Below are 23,250 nucleotides of genomic sequence, written 5' to 3'. Positions count from 1 at the left end.
TATAAATTGAGGTCAACTCTCTCTTACTCTAAAGAAAAATTCACATCATTTAAAAGCTTTTGCACTGAAGAAAGCTTTCCCCTTTTCAAATTATGCCTGGTCTTCAAACTGCACAATCGATAAAATAAGCTTCAAAATAAACACATTTGTTATTTATTACTCTGAATTTATATATTATTCTTTAGTTCATGTAGTCTAGTACAACATTACCCTGTGGGCAATAGAAATCTTTCTTTTCAGCATCATGGAGTTAGTTAATTACTTTCTGATGGATTAAGTGTCTGATGTATTAAGTTTCTTTCAGTCTCATCATGAATGGAGGTCTTTGCTGACACATTCAATTTACGCATGACAACTGGACACTAAGGGAAATTGTATAAAAAGTTTTACACTGATGCGAAACTTCAGCTCAGTCTGAACGTAATACACTTCTACTAAAAATATATGTCATAATGAAAATGTATTTAGCATACAGACCTAGAAAATGTTCAGTCAAAAACTAAATTTAAAAAATAATAAATAAAGTACAAGGGATAGAATGATGGATATAGTAACTCAGCTTTTCATGCTCATTTAGAATGAACTTCTTGCACATTCTCTTCCATGACTGCACTTTATTGTTAAATTACTAATGTTAGATATGATTGAAAATACAGTCTCTTTCAATAGAAGAGGTTCAATTGTATTGGTTACCCATAGTTGTATGGGAATGCTAGAAACACATTCCTGTCATCTTATTAGCTGCTTCTGGAGTTGGCTGAATAATTTTTATTGTCCAATTAACTAAGTAAATTCTCACTATTGTGTGTACATCAGAGCTTCTTAGAAATTTGAGTAGCATTAATTATGAAATGCTTGTTGAAAAGTTTTGCAAAACTACACACATCTGTTACCAACATATCATTTACTCCTAGTCCCATCTGCTCCTCTTCATGTCTGGTTATACCCGTCTCCTCCTTCACTCTATCTCATATTGTCTATATTTCGTTATATGGTGTGATTACAATGCATTTCCTTCCATGTCCTCATTACTACCTACAATGTTTTGCAAGAAGTTTTGAAATGATCCACAGTATAAACACTAGCAGTGTTTCTGACTGACAGTTACAGTTTCCTTTTTGTTTTACAAGGTAACTTTATCCATAAGCAATCCATGGCTTCTTTGTACACTTTGGTATAATGTGAGTTAGTTTATGGAGAAAGCAGTATTCAATTATTCAGTACTCAACATTTGTCAATAAAGTGTTAGGTTTTTCATTCATGCCACAAGTATATGATAGAACCCAAGAAAAATGTCTCTGGGGTACATGTACTGAATGGCTTTATCAGTCTGAGAGGAAGATGGGATGAACTGTGAGAACCGTATGGAACCTGCAACACATCTGAAGGGAGTGGAATGATCCCCTCAAGTCATTAATGTTGGACTGGAAAATGAGTCAGAGTAGCTGTGCATGGGAATAGTTTATTGAGTTTGGGGAAGATACTGACCAATAGGCATTTTAAATAAAGATAGAGACAGATGGGTAGCGCGTGTTACCATATTGTTGTACATGAAAACACATAAAAATGTAATTTGTACATGATTTTAGCCTTCATGTTTTCTGGATTTATCAAACAATATAATGCTATTCAGATGAAGAGAAAAGAAAAGAGCAAGCTGTTTCACAGTTCTAGAGTTAAGACGCCACACTAAAAAACTGTAAGTAGAGGCTAAGAATTTTCGAGCAGTCCAAAGAACACTGGAAGATGGAGCAATATGTAAAATAACTGAAAGCCAACCTCTCACCTACAGCAGATTGCTGTGTTGAGCACAGAAACATGTAACAGCATTCAATCTAGCTTTTGAGCACTAGCTCTTTTTCTAGCAAAAGGCGCGCGCCCACACACACACACACACACACACACACACACACACACACACACACACACACACACACACAGAGAGAGAGAGAGAGAGAGAGAGAGAGAGAGAGAGAGACCCTAATGATGCACACATGTGTTCCTCTGTCCACACATCAAACTGCTGTAGATGAGTGGTTGCCTCTACCTTACTTTTTATATTTACACACAAGAAGCTAATTTTAAGTCATCCACACCTGTTGTTCTCTTGTTTTAGCAGTTGTTAAACAGTCTCTACAGTTTTTTACTGTATGTTATAGTGGTATAAAAATTCAAATGAGAGCGTTTAGTTTTCCCTGTAATTATGAGATAGCCACCTATTTCTAACAAGGGAACCTCCCCATCGCACCCCCCTCAGATTTAGTTATAAGTTGGCACAGTGGATAGGCCTTGAAAAACGGAACACAAATCAATCGAGAAAACAGGAAGAAGTTGTGTGGAACTATGAAAAAAATAAGCAAAATATACAAACTGAGTAGTCCATGTGCAAGATAGGCAAAATCAAGGATAGTGTGAGCTAAGGAGCGCCGTGGTCCCGTGGTTAGCGTGAGCGACTGCGGAACGATAGGTCCTTGGTTCAAGTCTTCCCTCGAGTGAAAAGTTTTAATTTTTTATTTTCAGACAATTATTATCTGTCCATCCATTATGTTTTCATCACTTTTTTGGGAGTGATTATCACATCCACAAGAAAACCTAAATTGGGCAAGGTAGAAGAATCTGTTTACCCATTCACCAAGTGTACAAGTTAGGTGGGTCAACAACATATTCCTGTCATGTGACGCACATGCCGTCACCAGTGTCATATAGAATATATCAGACGTGTTTTCCTGTGGAGGAATCGGTTGACCTATTACCTTTCGATCGAATGTTTTCAGTTCCCATTGGAGAGGCACGTCCTTTCGTCTACTAATCGCATGGTTTTGCGGCGCGATCGCAAAACACAGACACTAAACTTATTACAGTGAATAGAGACGTCAATGAACGAACGGACAGATCATAACTTTGCGATTATAAAAAATTAAAACTTTTCACTCGATGGAGGACTTGAACCAAGGTCCTCTCGTTCTGCAGACGCTCACGCTAACCACGGGACCACGGTGCTCCTTAGCTCACACTCTCCTTGATGTTGCCTATCTTGCACATGGACTACTCAGTTTGTATATTTTGCTTATTTTTTTCATAGTTCCACACAACTTCTTGCTGTTTTCTCGATTGATCTGTGTTCCGTTTTTCAAGGCCTATCCACTATGCCAACTTATAACTAAATCTGAGGGGGGTGCGATAGGGAGGTTCCCTTGTAAGCATGACGCCCACTGTCATTACAGTGTAGTGGCAGTTTGAAACTGAGGTAGTATGCACAATTATAATCCACAAATACACAGCTAATTATTTTCATGTTAGAAAATGTATTTTGCATGTATCTGGCACATAAAAACATCATAAACTATATATTTCTGAGGAAAAAATTATACAATCATACCTGAATGGGGGATTATTGTAGCAGTACGGGCAGAAAGGATAGCTTCTTCCCTTTGTTCCAGCAGACCATGACAGCAACTCGAAGTCATCTAATGGGCACTTGAGTTCTTTATAAATACGTATACAACCATTCTGTGGTACACTGTAAGTTTCATCACAGTGGGAACAATGCATGCGTGAGGGTTTGGCTTGAATATACTTCATGTAACGTCTGCATTTGCCACATCTTTGCAAAAAGAAAAAAAGGAAAAGTTAGTTTTAGCAAGAGGTCAAATTATTCTAAAACATAGATCATAAGAACCGATAAAAACAACAAAGCAGAACAGAACTTAACCATAGTAATAAGGCCACATAGCTTGCAAATACTAACAGAAAACAATATGGAAAAATGATAGTTACATTAGTTAGGATACGACATTACAAGACAGTAGCACACAAAGATACTGACTTGCAAACATCAGTATTGTTTGCATTCTAGGTATTAAGATATGTTAGGCAGTTACTCAGCAGCTGTATCCCTGGCTCCCTTTAAACCATTGATAAATTTTTTGCACAAAGCTCCCATCAATCTCAGTATCTACTTAGGCTCACTACTGCATTTACACAAAAAGTATCCACTTATGATGCTCAGGTTACAAGATCCAGTACTCACATAGACAACAAATGGAGCATCTTACAAGTGAAAACAAAATTTTAGATATTTGGTGTAATATTACAGAAGGATAGCACAGCTGAGAGAGGAAACTAGGAGAAAGTGAAAGTCCAAGGAGACAGAAGGTGTGCAGCAGCACAAAGAGCAGCAGTATGGTATGGTGCAGTGTCTATAAGCTCCGAAGCTTGCAACATATTTTCTATTTCATCTTGTATTCATGCTGTAGTAAGAAGTGTGAGTAGATAGAAGCAGTCATTTTAAATTTTTGTTATACAACTCTTATTTTAGAAATAAATATATTCAGTTTGGTGCCAAGTCATTGCAGAATGAATTTTGATTTCACACAAAAAAATGGAACAATGTGCCAACTTAAACCAGGGACAGTTACAGGCATGTGTGACAAATAATTTCAACTGCTGGTGGTGCTTTTAATAACTGAATTAATATGAACTATTCAGTGCAGCAACATTAGTACAGGTGGTAGTATACAGCAGTATACACGTGGAAACATGGTGGCTGATACAAACTGCAGCACTTGCATCTACGAGGGACATTCAGTACTTAAAGAAACACATTGGTGTAGGAAATAAATATTTATATTTTAAAAAAATAAGAGTCGTGATGCTTCTCAACATCTCACTACTCATTTTACTCATTGCTGAGTGGTGGTGATCTCATTTCCTCATTACGTAGTTGACTCTTTGGACAGATGTCTCCATCCACAGCGATCTTCGGCCTTTCTTAATATGATGTGAAGAGGCAGGCTGGTAATCTTCTTTGCTTGATCCAACCATCTGTTTGCTGCTCTCCCATGTGGTCTTCTGCCCTCAATTTTTCCCTGCACAATGGTCTTCTCTAAATTATCCCCTTTCCTTCTCAAGATGTGCCCAAGGAGCTGAACTTATCTTTGGCTGACACGAGAAGATAACGTTCTTGTGATTTTAAGTAAGAAAGGCAAGATATACATAAGCACTCACTATCTCCAGATTCCTTAAGCATCCTGTAAGTTGGTTTTGATCAATGCCTTGGCAATTTATAACCATTAGTTTGGTTTTTTTCATGTTTACCTCTAGGCCAAGGTTTAGATATCTTTCACTCTTGAGAACAGATTACCAAGTGCTTCCACACTTCCTGCTATGAGTGTAGTATCATCTGCGAAGCGTAAATTGTTGATTTTCCTGCCGCCTATTGAAATCCCTCCACCCCAGCCATCCAGTGCTTTCCTGATTACACACTCTGCATAGATATTGTAGAGCTGAGGTGATAGTATGCAACCTTGTCTGACACCATTTGTCACATCAAAAAATTTAGAGTATTCACCGTCTACTTTTATGATTATGGTATGGCTATTATAAAGACCTTTTAGTAAGGATACCAGGTATTTTGGAATCCCAAACTCGTTGAGCACATGCCACAACTTGTCCCACATGACACAACCAAAAGCCTTTTTATAATCTAGGATGCAAATGTAGGCAGGGACACAGAACTCATAACATTTTTCAATTATCTGCCTTAAACTCAAGACTGCCACTTGAGTACTTTGCCTGACACACAATCTGCTTGTTCTGAGGAAATCTGAGACTGCAGAAATTTTTTTAGACATTGATTTATTATATGCAGGAGGACTTCACTAGCATGTGACATTAATGCTACAGTCCTATAGTTGGAGCAGCCCTACCTGATCCTTTTGTGTGCAAAGGAATTAGTCCAGTCTGTAGGCCACTCACTCATTTTCCACACCTTATTACATATTAAATGTAGGCCATGCATGCCTTCCTTTCCCATTGCAGTCAGCATTTCTCTGAAAATATCATCTATACCTGGGGATTTGTTGCTTTTCAGATGCTTGATGGCATTTTTGATTTCACTGTACAGAATATCCGGTTCTTTATTTGATTCCATACAAATGTTCTCTTCTTGTATGTTGTTTCCTTTGCAATACAATGTTTCACAATACTGTTTCCACTAGCTATTGCTAATTGCTTGTCACTAATAATAGCGCCATCTATATCTTCTACCATCCATGTAAGCGGTTTGAACTCTCGGGTGATGCTGTTTATCTTCTTGATTAGGTCATGTATTTCATTTAGTTTTTGATGTTGTTCTATGTCATCACAAATACTGGTGAGAGACTGAATTGTTGATTCGGCAGCTGTGCTGTATTTTGCAGCAAAGTTCTTTGTATGCTACTTCATCTTGAGCGGTTTGTATGCCACGTTTCTTTAGTTTTCTCCATTCTTCGATGAGAAGTAGAGTATTGTTTGAAATTCAGGGATTCTTCATTGAGAGATCTTAGTAACCTGTTCAGGGAGAGATGAACTGATCATTTCTTTCAACATAATACCACCCAATACTAATATACTTTTCTCAACAATGAACCACTTTTTTCATACAGATGCAAATAAGCTTTGTCTTGTTAGAACCACTTTCCCATGAATTCCTTGAACCCCTCATCAGTGCTGATCTTTTTTCCACATAATGCCTCCACGAGTGGGCCAAACAAATAAAAAACTGAGGGAGCCGAACGTGGACTGTAGGGAGAATGAGGTAATATCTCCCAAACCATTTTTCAAATGGTTTCTTGTGTCAACTGGGCAGAGTGAGTACGGTCCTTGTCATGTAGCAATATCATGCCTTCTTTTTTTTTTACCTGTAATGTTTTTCTCTCATTGCTAGCTCTATTTTGTTCATCAGGAAGTCTGAGCTGTAGGCACTGTTTATCATATGTTCATTTTACAAATAATCATAGAAGAGAATTTTTTGTGACTATTTTGAGATAGTGAGAGACAATATACTGTGTGGCAATATAGTCAAATTAATATGAGCCTAGAAATTTAAAAAATAAATTAAAAACAATTACTCTTCAAATAACAAATAGCCCTGAAATGTTCTCAACAGTAATGCACATGACTTTTATTGGCATTGATATGGTGTGAGAATAATCATAGCAAGTAAAAGGAATTTTGGAAAAACTATTGTTGAAACTGAATGACAGAAAAGCAAAACTTCGGTATGCAACATAATTTTAGTACTCAGAAATGTGTAGCATTGAACTGAAAATAACTATTTAAGCACTTTTATTTAGGTTGAAAAGTGTAAGCAAAAACCAAGACAGACACAAATAAATTTAGCTCAATATAATAGTGACTAACCTCTACAGATACTGGTGCATTGGAAATAAAAATTCATTAAACGGTTTGAGTAAAGCACTATCTTAAAGGATACAAAATACAAAGGAAATAAAGTTAATGAACATTTCTCATGTCTCTTCCACCCATCCAACAATGATAAGCAAAAACAACCATCCAGACCAACATACTTTGTAAACATACCCTTGTTGCCTGAAACAAATTTTGCATAATGACAAATGTGAGATGAAAGTTACATCAGCTGATAAATATATTTTCTCTGAAATAGAATAGATCCATAATCATAGGGACAGCAGGACTGAAAGCTAAGCTACAGCATTTAATACTTATGTGCATATGTACTACTTAGTGCTTCCTCTGTCGTTTGTAATCTGCCCAATCTGTTACATCTTATTAATTTGGAACAGCAAATCAATAATCACAATTCACAAAATCCTTTAAAATGTGTGCACTATGCAGATGAGGTGTTAATCAATACATCTCTAATGATTTATCAGTAAAAATGAAGGAAAGGAGAGAATTAAGAATGTTCTGCAAATGCAATAAAAGCTGCAGAAAAAAAAAATTTTAGAAAATATAAAAATAAAATCATAATGCAGTCAACTTATTTATACCATAAAAGAAATGGAAGAGATTGGAAACAAAAATATATTTAAAAAGAGAACGAAGTAAAAAGTCATTAGCACAGATTGTTGGGAAAAAAAACCACATGCCAAATTCAACATACAGTGGCAGAACAACAACAAAGATGGCAGTATGTATCAACTCTTAAAAATAAAATAGGAACAATAATGGGATTATACACTGGTGCTTGGCAGAGCATGACAATAATTATAACTACTCCTCCTTAATGTTCTGTAACTATATATAGTTGGAGCACACCAACGAAATGTTTCCATTTTTGTTACAAAATAACCACTTCAACAAATAAATCAAAACATTGTTGCAATGACAGAGCCGATAAACAGCATATCAATAAAAGGAGAGAATGTAATTACACTATCATAAGTAATCATACTATCATAAGTAATCAGAAGTTTATAAAAACACAGTAACACTTCTACATTTACAAATAATCAGAACTTAAACAACATAAATAATACTCACCTTCATTGTAAACAAGGAAGCAAAGTTATTAAACTATACTCAATCTAATATGTAAATAAACCAACAATTTTTCTGATTCAGGACCAAACCAATTTAATGTAAACAATAAAAAAAATACTGATTATATGAAAAAATGCTCACATGCACCCAGAGAAAGGGCGCTTTATAGAAGAATGCTCAAAATGTTTTACTCCATTTTATTGATTTATTACTTTCTTTATTACTTCCTGAAAACACATATTATAGTTAACTGTGGGTAAATAAAGCAATCAATTATTGTACACTCTTGAGCAGATATAAAGTATGTATTTTCTAAACATATCGATGTCTCATAATATTCATGGGATTTTTGAAACAGGTGTATCCAACATTAAGCAAAGGCATGTGCATATAAGAGAAAGAACAAAGAGAAAGAGAAAACACAAATAATGAGTATGCCACACTGAGTTTATGAAACTAAAACAGTGATGTCTGAGTATATGTGTAGGTTCTAATATGGCATAAGAGAAAGTGTAAAGCTGAAGTGTATTACATATTCAAAAAATGGAATCTCAAGGGTGGAATATCAACAATATTATTAGGAAAAGGAGAGATTGCTACTCACCGTAAAGATGACCCCTTCAATCACAGATAGACACAACAAAAACACTGTTACACTTTGTAGCTTCTGGCCAGAATCCAGTCAGAGCTGTCGGTGGTAGCAGTCACATGTGCGTGAGGTGTGTTTTCTTGTGCAAATGTGTTAATGGTGGACTTCTGTATATGTAGCCAAATTGTTTCTATTCTATGCATAATATTTTGGCAACTGTTCATGTTGTCTTCTTCATGAGCTGCGAGTTGCACTGTTATGTGTACTCCCTCCCTGTAACCAGCCAGACTGTGGTTTCAAGTCACTATATGTAATTGAGTTCTATTCCCGTTGTCCATTACAGCCTTTAATGTTCTTTCATTTCTCAGAGCTTTCACTGATATTCTGTGAGACATATGTTACCTCAACATTTTCTAGTTCTGGTTCACGATATCTGACAGATTCCAGACATCACTTCAAAAGAGCTTCTTCATCCCAACCTTTACATGTCAGCTACACTCTTGGCAGCTTGTTGGGAATGGATTGACAATATAGCATTGTCATATGCAGAATCAATACAGTTCAAAATGTCTGCCTACCAGAAAGTAAAATTTGTTCACTTGCACCAAAAGCCAAGACAAGATATATGGAACCAAACAAAACTTACTCTCACTGATTAACAGCTGGACAGGGACACACTAAGATCCTTCCTAAAGGACTAGATTTTACACACAGTCAAAAAAGTCACCAACAGTGCACTACAGCAGCTTCATGGAGCATGTTCCAGTTTTGCTCCAACAAAAGCAGCAGAAGAGGTTCACTGCAAAATCTGTACAGCACTTATCAAGGTGCCAATACTAAGATCCAACATCTTCAAGATAGAAAGAGCAGCACTTTGAATTCTGCTGGAGGACAATGAAAATGTAATTCTGGTGAACAACAAGGCCAATGCTATAGTCCTAATATCATGTGTGGGTTAAAATAAGATTTTCCATCTTTTGAATGACACTGCTTGCAGACAGCTAGACAGACGGTAATATTGGTGCACCTACATATCAGCTGGCACAATACCTGAAATGCATTCTCAATTAATACGGTGGACAGGGCGAACATCACATTCGTAACTCTGCTCTCTTTGTTCACCACCTCTGTCAACTGCGGCTGCAGGATATGGATATTTGTCATTATTTTGTTTGATGAAAAATATTATGAATAAACTGATGGCATGGTGATGAGTAGTCTGTTATCAACTGTTGCCACAGTGAACTTACATGTGGAAGAGTTTGAAACAAAGGCACTAGGGTCTGCCAAGAATACACAGAGCGAAAAAAATGTGAATAGTTCCTGAAGCATTTAAATTCTATTCAACCTAATAAAACATTCATCTTGGAACTTGAAAAAGATGGATAACTACCTTTTCCTCAGAGTAAAGGACTCTGGTTCATAAAGCCAGAACAGATTCAGACAAGGAGAGCTTTGTCAAAAAGTCACACCACCTATGAATAGTGTTCTGATGGAATGGGTACTAAGATTTTCAAAGTGAGCAGGCATTGCAGTGAAAATCAAGAACAGCTGAGAAAGAGGCTGCAGGTGAGAGAGAGAAAGAGAAAGCAAGATTCACTTATCTACCTTATGCTAGCCTAATATCCACAAGGATCTACATCTACATTTGTACTCTGCAAATTGCCTGTGTAGAGCACTGCAGAAGGTATGTCCCACTGTACCAGTTATTAGAGCTTTATCCTCTTCCATTCATATACACCAGTAGACTCCTACAGAAACATGGCACCTTGTATTTCACTTCCATCAACAAAGCTAAAAAGTCTTCTCTGTAAATTTAAAGACAAGCAAGGTCTCCGAAAGCCGGGTACGTACCATATTCAATGTAAATGGGGCATGTCTTAAATGAGACAGACAATCAGAATAGTTGAGGAGAGATGCAAGTAACATCACCGACACACCCAACTAAAGCCACCAAGCAAATAAGCTACCACCGAGCACTGCATCAAATATAATCTACAACTTCATCTATGAAATACTCACAAGACACCATACGGTGCATGGCAGAGGGTACCACATATCACTGTTAGTCATCTCTTTTCATGTTCCATTCACAAGCAGAGTGAAGCAAAAACAACTGTCTGTATGCTTCCATGTTAGCCCTAATTTCATTCAGCTTATCTTTGTGGTCCTATACAAAATGTACAATGAAGCAATAGACTGTCTGCAGTTGTTCTCGAAATTTCCACAGTACTGCCTTGTGAAAAGGACATCGCCTTCCCTCCAGGGACTCTCATATGAGTTCATGAACCATCTCCGTAATACTTGGCACACTGATCGAACCTACTGATAACACATCTAGGAAGATGCCTATGAAACGCTTCAATCTCTTCATTTAATCTGATCTTGTGGGGATCAAGACTAGGACACACTAGCATTCTACACACCATCTCCTTTATAGATGAGCTACACTTTCCAAAAACTCTTCCAATAAAATGAAGTCTAGCATTAGTCTTCCCTACTACCAAACTGATGAGCTCTTTCCACTTCTTACCATTTTGCAATGTTATACCCCGATATTTACTCAATTTGACTGTGTCAAGTAGCACACTACTAATGCTATATTAGAAAATGGTAGATTTGTTTTGCCTACTCATCAACTTTAATTTACATTTTTCTACATTTATAGAAAGCTGCCATTCATCAGACCAACTAGAAATTGTAACTAAGTCATCTTTTATCAATGCCACAGTTACTCAATGAGGAATGACAACATCTTGCCACGCACCACAGAGTCATCAGCAAAAAAACAGTATATTTTGACTAAAGTTCAGTCTTGATCACACCATTTATGTTTCAATTACATATGTCATTGAAACATAAATGGTGTGATCAAGACTGAACTTTAGTCAAAATATAATAATATATCGATCACTGTATTCCAAAAATGTTTACCAAAATTGTAAAAAAACAGTAAATTGCTGTTCACCCTGTCAGATAGATCATTTGGGTAAATAAAGAATGAGAGCGATCCTATCTCTCATCATCCATGGTTTGTAGGGTAACATGTGAGAAAAGGGCAAGCTGAATTTTGCATAAGCAACAGTTTCTAAATCCATACCGATTTCCAGGCAGAAGCTTTTCTGTCTCAGGGAAATTGATTATACTGAAACTCAGAATGTGCTCAATAATATTGCAGCAAACCAATGATAAAGATATTAGTCTATTATTATGTGGGTCTGTTATTTTACCTTTTATGTTTCATGAAATGAAACATGTGATCAGTATCATGGTCCAAATGCCAAGTTCCTGGGACAGTGTAAGTAAAGGAGCTATTGAAACAGAGATGTCACAAAACCAAATAAAAAAGGGACAGATGTTTCTATCTAAAGAAGGCTTGGGTTCCAGCATTCAATTTATCAAGATCTCACCAATCATCACATTCAACAGAGCTTGAGGACACTTACATAATGTGTGTTTCATGAAATATCAGTGCAGACTATGAAAAACAAAAGAGCATTAAAGTGTGTCGGGAATCAAATTAAGTTATAGTGACGTTAAAGCAATAATGCTTCACAATCTGGTTGGAGTTCGAGCTGCAAATACATATAACAGTGTAGCTTGCTGCACATGAAGAAAATGACTGTATGGTGATTGAAATTTCACCCAGAATATGGAAACAACAGTTCAGCTGGGAACCTGGAAGTATGCCACTAACGAATACTCCCCCTCACACTTTTAAGTCAATATGCTGGATTAAATTCTGAACTTCTTTGAAGCATCTCATGGAGTGAGGGCACATGAAACTGTTGATGCTGACCCATCTGTCAGATGGGGCCATTAAACTCAGTGCCCTTCTAGATGCTATTCAAGAGGAGCGCAGTATGCCATAGTACTAGATTTCTTTCTCTCCCTTCCCTTCCTCCATAACATCACAAACAAAGCTACACTGTATATAACCACTCATCACAATTATCTATACAACAAAAATACACGCTTGACTTTTGTATGAGTGGTTAGAGGAAGGGAATAGTAAACCATCTCCACTGGGACCTTGCCCACAATGGCATTGTGAGATTTCTGCATCTGTCCCCAATGCCCATTACTAAAGTATGAGACTACGTGACTTCAGCGCATATAAAAGAAAATCAGTATCTCAGATAAACATCAGTAACCATCTACACAGAAACTAAAAATGTGACACGTAATAATGAATATCACACACACAGAAAAATCTAACTGTAGCAACACCCGTAGACACAAAAACAGGCAATAGCTAACATAAATTGTGTAAATAGTGATTCCTCAACAACAAGAGGGACAAATGGCTTTGTGGATAATGTGATAAATTGGGAACTAAATAAGAGGGAAAGTCATCCAAAGTTCCAGATCAAGAATCTCTCTCTCTCTCTCTCTCTCTCTCTCTCTCTCTGTCTCTCTCTCTCTCTCACACACACACACACACACACACACACACACACACACAACTGCAGTCTCCAGCAACTAAAACCACACTGCGAGCAGTAGCCTCAGTGCATGATGGGAGAGGCGACTGGGTGGGGATAAGGAGGAGGCTGCAGCAGGGAGGGAGAGGGATGGTATGGTGGACAATGAAGTGCTGCAGGTTAGACTTAGGGGAGGGGAGAGGTGAGGAGGGGACAGGGTGGGCGAAGTAGTGGGAAAGGAGAGAAATAAAAAGACTGGATGTGATGGTGGAATGACAGTTTTGTAGTACTGGAAAAGGAACGGGAAAAGGGCTGAATGGCTGAGAACACGGACTAATGAAGGTTGAGGCCATGAGGGTTCCGGGAACGTAGGATGCACTGCAGGGAAAGTTCTTTCCAGTCTCCCGCCACGTCCCAAAGCCCCACTCCGTCTGGCCACAGTGAAGCATTCCCCTTGTAACTCAGTACCACCCAGGACTGAAGCAACTGAATTACATTCTCTGCCAGAGTTTCGACTACCCCTCATCGTGCCCTGAAATGAGAAATGTCCTGCCCACTATCCTTCCCACTCATCCCACAGTGGTATTCTGCCATCCACTGAACCCACACAATATACTTGTCCATCCTTACACAACCCCTACTCCCAACCCCTTACCTCATGGCTCATACCCCCATAATAGACCTAGATGCAAGATCTGTCACATACATCCTCCCACCACCACTCACTCCAGTCCGGTCACTAACATCACCTATCCCATCAAAGGCAGGCCTACCTGTGAAACCAGTCATGTGACCTACAAGCTAAGCTGCAACCACTGTGCTGCATTCTATGTGGGCATGACAACCAACAAGCTGTCTGTCTGCATGAATGGCCACCGACAAAATGTGGCTAAGAAACGAGTGGATCACCCTCTTGCTGAATACGCTGCCAAACATGACATCCTTCATTTCAATGAATGTTTCATAGCCTGTGCCATATAGATCCTTCTCACTACCACCAGATTTTCTCAGATTTTCTGAATTGCACAGGTGAGAACTTTCCCTGCAATACATCCTATGTTCACGCAACCCTCCTGGTCTCAACCTTAGTTAGTCACTGTCCTTACCCATCCAGCCCCTTTCCTGTTCCCATTCCAGCACTACACAGCTGTAATTCCACCAACACACCCAATATTTTTACTTCTCTCCTTTCAAGCTACTTCTCTCCCCCTCCCCAACTCTCCCCACCTCCCTGTCCAACCTGCAGCACTTCACTGTCCACCATGCCCAACATACTATCCCCACCCAGTTGCCACTCCCATCATGCACTGGCGCTACTGCTGCTCACAGTGTGGTTTCAGCTGCCTGAGACTGCAGTCACGTGTGTGAGTTGTATTTGCGTGCACACGTGTGTGTTTTGGCTATTGTTGATGAAAGCCTTAATGGCCAAAAGCTTTATTTGTGACAGTCCTTTTGTTGTGCTTATCTGGGACTCACCATCTTCACTATATGGTGAGTAGCAACTTTCCTTTTCATAATATTGTTACATCCCATCCTGGATTTTCCATTGTTTGATTTTATCAAGGATAAGTATATGTAAAAAGATAAGAAAATGGAGGCAATAAGCAATGAAAGGAAATTTGTTCCTAGGTCAGTAGTTGGAACCAACAAGGGGCAAGCAACTATCTGTGAAGTCCTGAAGAAAACTGGTGCCAACAGGAAGTATATCTAACTGCCAACCATGCAAGCTGTTATTCCACGGAAGCAAATGATTTCACAGGGAGTAAGGTCATGAGGAAGTGTCAGTAGAAGAGAATAGAAAACATTTTTAGTGATCGCAGTCATAGGACATGAATCAAAAGCCAAGGAAATTGACTAAAGAGAGCATAGTACTTTAGCAGGACACTGCACAGCTCAGCAGAGCAGAAAGAATATAACCTCTGTAGTGAACAATGTAAGAGTGTAGGTAACCACTCACCATTCAGATGAAGTATCGATACAGAGATTAGCTAGTGAAGAACTAGCAGAATAAATAACCTGGTTGAGGTGGTGTGTGATAATAAGACTGACTCATGTAGATTTCGGATAATGTCATTCCTCGAAATTAACAGGCTAGCACAAAAGGGATTAATCTCATTACTGCAGAACACCTGTGACCTTTACTTGTATCATTTCTAGATTCCGTTCAGAACTTTTCAGTTCTGAATGTTAGGTCCATTATGATGTGGCCATCATTTCATTAATCATCATAGTTATTGGGGTATTTACCTGAAAATAAGACACACTGTGAAATTAGAAAAAGTTTGTGATGAAAAATAGGGGTCGCTATGATTTTATGTCTGGTGCATATTACACACGAAGTTTAGTATATTTATGGAGTTTTTCTTTCGACTTGGTTGGAGATCTCTATCTGTCAGCAATCTCAAGAAAACTGATCTTATGTAGCGCACTCATTTGTGATCACACCACATCAGCAATAGAGCCAAAGTGAAATATACAGAACATTGCTCATGTTTCATAAATGGTTTGAGATATCAAAATGAGATTTTGACAAATCATAACACACAAAGAGGAGAGTATTTTGCCGAATGGTTATTGTGCAAAACTTCATTATCTGTCATGCTATTCCACTGAGTACAGACATTTCTGATGAAAGAATATAATTTTAAGGGCTATTGTTAACTGGTGAAATGAGAAATGCTATGGGTTTTGGAACAACATAAGTGAAGTCATTACACGTTTATTTTATACTGATGATGTGGTTTTTCATAAAATGCTGACTTTACTTTTCCTCAGTTCATCATATAGTAAACTTAGTAAACCAGTTTTTCACAACTCTCTCGCAACTATGTCTGCACAACATGTTAGTTAGGTGAGACTGTGTAAACTCTGCTGAGTGTTAGCAAAAGGAGCAAATTTTAATATGGCAATAACACAAATGTGTAGGTTTTACTCAAACTTCCCCACTCATGACTCTCCTCTGAAAGTTACAAATGGTTAATCAACCAGGTGAAAATAAATCACTGCATTTTCAGCGGAATTCTTTTTAGGTACTAAACAAAGAAGAGGTGACGGATCTTTCTGAATGGTCACAATGCAAGTGTGGGTATGGAGGGGCCCCACTTAATATTTACCAAAAATGTGAGTGGAGGCTTCAGTTTAGAACGGCACTTCCCCTCCAGCATTTGGCATTTCCTCTACAGTGCTCTGAGTGACCCCCCCCCCCCCCCCCCCGCCCCCCTCCGCACAACTGCTGCTCTCCTCAAGCTTCCTCAGCCAACTGTGCATCTATCGGTTACAGCATTTTGTGCCACTATACCTGATATGTTCTAAAATGCTGCACATAAAAATGGGGTTTTCTGGTGGCCATCCCTTGGGTTCTATTGGTGATAAAAATGTAGGGTCAAGTGTTTTTAATATCTCTTGGGCTAGGAATCATTTGTATACTCAACAGAAGGATCATCTTAGTGTCCCCACCGGATCAAAGTATGAATATTACACACATCCACCTGCTTAGTCAAATGGAGCAAATTGGTCGGTTCTTTTTGCGTTTGATGTGGTCTACAGTGGATTGATGGAACTTTGGAGGCAAAATTATTTCATGGGCTGTTCCTCCAAAAACCTTGAGAAAATGTGTTTTTTTCTATATCTTCACTGTCACTGGTGGACCAAAACCTAGTTGCAGATTCTGAGATGGCTATATGCAGCAAATGGCTTAATTTTTCAGACGTGTTCCTAACATCCCTACCTCGAACAACCTTGAAAATTTTTGCGTGTTTCCGAAACATAGAGGTTCAAAGCTAGCCTCTAGTACACATAAAATAAGCACATAAAATCCATTGTGAGGTACAAACGTAGTTTATAAAGTGATGTACCACAGAGAAATACACTGTAAAATGTCTTTGTTATTATCTGGAAACCCCATGTTGTAGTACTGAAGCACATCAATTTTTTTTTTTTCTCTATTGGAGCACAAATAATGCAAATATGATTCTGTTTATTTTAAAAGATTCTGACTGAAAAATGGGGTACCAACTGCCTCATTTTACCTTCCTTATGCTGAGAGAGAAGAAGACTGTGGCAGTGAGACAGAAAAATAATAACTACTGGAAGATAGTCGAGAGTGGTTGTGTTATAGAAAGAGTGAAGCAGACACTGGCAGTGTGAGAGAAAGAGAGCAAAACATAGTTGACAATGACAAAACAGTGCTAGGAAAAGAGTGAAGGAGACAGAACCACAAGGTGAGGGGAGGGGGGGGGGATGGAGATAAAGAATAAGAGAAAATGGAAGTGGATGAGAGCCAGTGACAGAGTACATGAAAATGACAAGGAGGGGGGGAGGGAGGGAGGGAGGGAGGGAGGGAGGGAGGGAGGGAGGGAGGGAGGGAGAGAGAGAGAGAGAGAGAGAGAGAGAGAGAAGGAAGGAATGGGATATTAGCAGTAAGAGAGAACAAGAGGTAGACAGTGGGAGTGAGACGATCAGTAGTAGTACGATAGAACAAAGGAGATTGTGGCCGTGAGACAGGAGACAGTGACAGAGAGACACAAAGAAATAATGGCAATGAGTTGGGCTGAATGAGTGAGTGAGAAAAGACAACTGAGAGTGGACGGATATGATCGACTTACAATGACAGACTAATAAGTGTGAGCGAGTTACAGCTAGGGGAGCTTGTGGGACTTTGAAGTGAGAGTCATGTTAAAAGAAGCACGAGTATGTCAGGGTGTCAAGTTTTTGGGAAAGGTGCTGAGGAAGGCAGAATGAGGCAGCTGATACCCCACTTTTCACTTAGAGTCTTTTAAAATAAACATTAATATATTGGCATTTTTTTGTGCTCCACAAGAGAGGTTTGGCAGAAGTTTCCTCCGGCAAATTCTCACTTTATTACAGATCCTGTCAAGCATGTAAATGGATTTAGTCTCCCCAGAAAACTAAGGATAGCTCTGAATCAATTCCATACATGGCATGGAAGGTGTGGTGCTTGTTTGTATGACTGGGGGTTCAAGGATGCTCTGACATATCACTGTGGGATAATTGTGCAAACTACACAGCACCTGATTGAGGAGTGTTTGTAATAAATTTCCTGGTGGCCTTTAAGGACTGCATTTGGCAAAACCAAGATCTATGAACTGGTTAAGAGACTTAGCTATTCAGCTACAAAATGAATGTGTGTGTGCGTGTGTGTGTGCGCGCGCGTGTGTGTGTGCGTGCGCTTTTAAAAAAATATTATGTTTGTTTTTATACTAGGTATATTTAACCATTTATATAAGAAAGTATAAGAAAGTAAAATGACAATATAAATGCCATTTGGTTGGGGACTTCAATGTCCAGCTTGGCAAGGAAAGAATGTGTAACAAGATAACTGGAAACTATTTAGTTCACTAGAGAACTGTTCATGATAGAGAGAGATTAGTGGAATAATGCAGAGCATTCAGTCTGGTTCTAATATCAGCTGCTTTCAAATGTGCCTAGAAAATGTAACAAAACATCCAGAACATTTAAGGTTCTGAGGAATTTCAACCTAGACTCAGATCACAATCTTTGAAGATCAAAGTTTGACTAATTCCAAGAAATATCAAGAAGGTTACTCCCAGAAAAAAATTAAGTTTGACAGATACAAGCTAATGAATAATGAGCAACCAAGAAGTCACTCACAAGTTGGAAATCTGAAACCCAGAGAATGAGAACAACTACAAGGGGTTATAGTCACAGCAGCTAAGGAGGCTGTCCCACTCATCAAATAAAGATGACATTCTCGGCAGAAATGGAATTGCCAGAAAAATGAACTGAACAGGGTCAACTTCCTAAATGCAAGAAAATCACCTACATGTGGGGTAAAGCATGCATTTCATAAGAATCCATTGGTATCCTCTCCAGAACCTACAGTTGAAAGATTCCAAAGGGAAACTACCTCACAGTGACAAAAGTTAATTGCCAGATTCTGGCAAGTTATTCTGGAAGTATCTTCAACTGTGTGGCTCCAGAGACTGAATTTCTTTATGAAAACAATCCAAACATCCATGCACATTCATCTCCACCCATGAAGGAAGAAATCAGTAAGATCATTGTGAAGGATAATGATGAAATGGGTGAAAACTGACAATTGCTGAACTGTGGAAGCATGCAGTGGATAATGCAATTGATAGACTTTTGCAGTCAGAAATCTGGAAAAGCAGAAAAGCAGTGGATGGCCATCTGCCACAATTCATCCACTACATAAGAAAGGTGACAGAACAGATGTGGACAACTACCATGATATCACTTCCCTGGTAGCAACTTACAAGACGCTCTCAAAAGCTCAGCAAAGAAGGGCATAACAGAAAATCAATCCACAATCCAGGAATACCAAGGGATTTTTAGGAAGGGATGATCATGTGTTGAGAAGATTATGAATCTGAAGTCCATCCTTTTATATCTGAAACTCATGATCATGGAATTTGTGGTGAGTTACGTTGATTTCAGGAAAGTGTAAAACTCTATTGACTGTACCATCTTATTTCAAATACTTGAAGAGTTTTCAAATACTTGAAGAGTTTGCCTTAGATAAGACAAAAGTGATTATCCAGTAAACCCTGACCAACACTACCCTCAAAGTGATGTTCAGAGGAGAGATGTCTGATGCCTTTCCAATCAGGACAGGCATGAGACAAGGAGATGGAATATCATCTCTGTTTATGTTTCAGAAAAGGTCATCAGATCATGGCATAAAGTAGCATTTGAAGATGATCTAGTCATCTTTTTAGACTCCATAGACACAAAACAGCTTGAAACTGAAGACACAAGCAGCAATGGCTGGGCTTAAAATATCCTTTGAGGAGGTGCACTCTTTATGACAAATGCAAAATCAGTGCCAAGAGAACTGGAGGTCAGACTACGAAAATTAAGCATGGAGGAAAGTTTAAATATTCAAGTGAATGGACAGAGCCTAACCTATCAGAGAAAGAAGCATTCATGTCATGCAGTAACAAAATAAAGTGGCACAACAACTAATTAAAGGCACCTACAATAATGGATAAATATTCTTACATGCCAAAATTAGGCACTCTAGCACTGTTATTTGGCTGGAGGCTCTACATGCAGCAGAGACTTACATTGAGCAAGAAAGGTAATGGATAAACTTAAGGCCATAGAAGAAAAAAAAAATTCAGAAAAATCCTGGGATCCACCACAAAAAACACAAGAGTACAGAAGGCATCACCACCACAAACTACTTAACAATGTGGAGGAGATAATGACACAATGCAAATAAGAAGTATTGTCTTTTATGGCCACTAGACACCAATAAGTGTGTAAAGGATATCTAAAAGGATATTAATCTACTTTCAAAATAAGAAAACCATAGGGGCATGGTTCACAGAAGTTGATAAAGATCTACAAGGACTGGAAATTTTGCCTACAGATATCCATGAGCATGATCTGCTTGAGAAGGTTTCCTACAATCCTGGAGGTGAATTTTCTTTCCACATCATGAAAATGTGGTGGACCCAAAGGTTAATTTCTTCGCTGTTTTTGAGATTAGTCAGTAGTTGCTGGTTGGCTAAGACTGTAAGGCAACTCCTGCATGTTACCAAGATAGGTGGTATGTTTGTGCAATGAAGGCAATTAACACAACTTTTTTTCACAATTTATGTAGAATATACTCTGAGTTCAAACACAATTAAGTATGTCAAACAGGATGACAACAATCATGGACTGCAAAAACATCAGCCATGCAAAACACATTTAGTACTTTTCTCTCACTACATCCTAAAATCCATGGATCAGGGCAGTCAGATGGATGCAATATTTTTTGACTTCTGGAAAGCATTTGATTCAGTACCACACCAACACTTATTAACGAAAGTACCGCCATCTAGGGTACCAGAGTATGGACGTAGATGTAGACTCTTGGATATAGATATGGTGAATTTCACATGTACCATAAAGCAATCTACCATGATTGGCTTTTATGGTCATATATGCTGGGATATGTCACAACAGCTCAAGCACATTTGCTTCTATCAATACTCAAGAGTAAAATTCTTATTAGTTTCACATTTTTTTTACCATTGGATTACTTCTATTCCTTGTAATTATTGGCTATACTTGAAAAATATTGCACATATTTGTCTGTTCGTAATGACTTTCATACTGTTTACTTGTCAATCACTACACTGGCACCCCATGTTTAACTATAAATGGGGTACACATTCCTATAAAGTAACTCATAACTGAAAGCATGATAATGTTACGATGTTTTGATGCATTATCATTACAACTGTGTTGTGAAAAACATCACAAAGCACATCAAAAGGTTGCTATATTAATACTTATTCTGCCAATGACAAGATATGTAAAATACTCTGTCACAAATTTAATTTTCCAACGAAATGACTGAAATAATATTAGTCTTATTAAATTTCATTCATTGTGAAATTAATGAAAGAGTATATGAGTATTTCTACCACTCTAGATAATAAAAATGCTTTAGTTGTTACCTGCAGATGCATAGATCCACTGTGGCACGTAGCTTACATTCTAAATATTATTCAACAATTTTGTTATTTATGATAGTATACATAAGAATTCATACTTTGTAAAAGTTGTCTGTAAGTAGGTATTGCATTTTCTACATTACCTTAGACATCCGGATGATCACACACTATAAGGACAGAGAACTTTAGTAATGGTGTTTTTATTTTATTTTAAAATGTATTTATAAGCACTGCTATGAAAATACACTTTTAGTAACTGTTATAAAAATACATCACTGTACATATCATAGAAAATGTACTAATGTTTGTGAAAATTGTGGTACCAGAAAGAATAGTCAAAATAAATCCAACCTCCAAAGACATACAGAACAATGTAACAGCAATAAATGATTACAGTTGTAGACAAAACGTACACCTTTATCCGGCAGTGTGTACTCTTGTGAGTGGAAAAACTGGTGCACAGCAAGCTTATTCAGAGGAGGGGAATGCGAATATGTCCCACTTTGGTCAAAGAGCATAACATTAGCAAGCGAGTTTGAATGGGAGCATAATGGTCAGCCTTCAGGAATTGACTACATTAAACAATGACATTTGAATCTGTACACGAAATACTGCTATGAAACTTACGGCTGTATGCATCCAATTGATGCATGTAAGTCATACACAGCAATGAGGATGAACTAGAACACACAAGTCCTAAAGTAAGACAACCACAACCCTGGCTGGACACATAGCCGTAATAGACTCTATAGCTTAATTGCAGTCAGTGGCATGTTACATAAGGGCGCTGTGGAACTGGAGCACCCCCTATTTCCCCTTGATACTACTGAAATGAAATGACAGAGTGTCATTTCTCCTTTAATTCTTTCTTTATATTTGTAGAATGTACAATTCTTAAGCTTAACCTGTTAGTAGACATCATCAGTTTACGAAGTTTACAAAGTTCAAATGTGAACTGTATACTTCAAAGAATATGGCTCCATGATGAATTTAACTTGTCATGTAAATGCAAATATGTCCACAAACATAGTTCAACATTTAACAAGTGTCTGTGGAATGTTTTGTGTATGGACACCCCTAGTTACACAAGGTGCTGTTTAACTGTATTGTTTTTATTAATAAACCTGTATGGAATGTGCACATAATATCCACTATGCACTCAACATGGACATGTGATACAGTCGTAATGGAACAGGACATATAACAACAAGATTTTTTTGAAGATGCGAAGATATCAGTCTTAACTGTTGAAACTGGCCATTAGGAATAAAGAGTACTGAATGAAGCCTTGGTTATTAAATGTTTCTTCTAAGCAAATATAGATTGCTCCTTCCGATCTCTAATTATGAACCGAGCGGGGTGGCGCAGTGGTTAGCACACTGGACTCGCATTCGGGAGGACGACGGTTCAATCCCGTCTCCGGCCATCCTGATTTAGGTTTTCCGTGATTTCCCTAAATCTCTTGAGGCAAATGCCGGGATGGTTCCTTTGAAAGGGCACG

At 38.1% G+C, this 23,250-nt stretch overlaps 1 protein-coding gene across 1 annotated transcript in view; it reads right to left on the bottom strand.

The window, feature by feature from the left end:
- The window catches only part of LOC126094889 (DNA topoisomerase 3-beta-1), a 127,599-nt gene that overhangs the window by 9,807 nt on the left and 94,542 nt on the right, over nt 1-23,250 (bottom strand). Inside the window, exon 12 of the mRNA XM_049909526.1 lies at nt 3,380-3,604. Within this exon, the coding sequence (XP_049765483.1) occupies nt 3,380-3,604 (225 nt within the window). The remainder of the gene's footprint in view (nt 1-3,379; nt 3,605-23,250) is intronic.

This window comes from Schistocerca cancellata, chromosome 8 (genome assembly GCF_023864275.1).
Source record: "Schistocerca cancellata isolate TAMUIC-IGC-003103 chromosome 8, iqSchCanc2.1, whole genome shotgun sequence".
Taxonomy (NCBI): Eukaryota; Metazoa; Arthropoda; class Insecta; order Orthoptera; family Acrididae; genus Schistocerca; species Schistocerca cancellata.
This window is presented reverse-complemented; position numbering and strand designations above follow the sequence as displayed.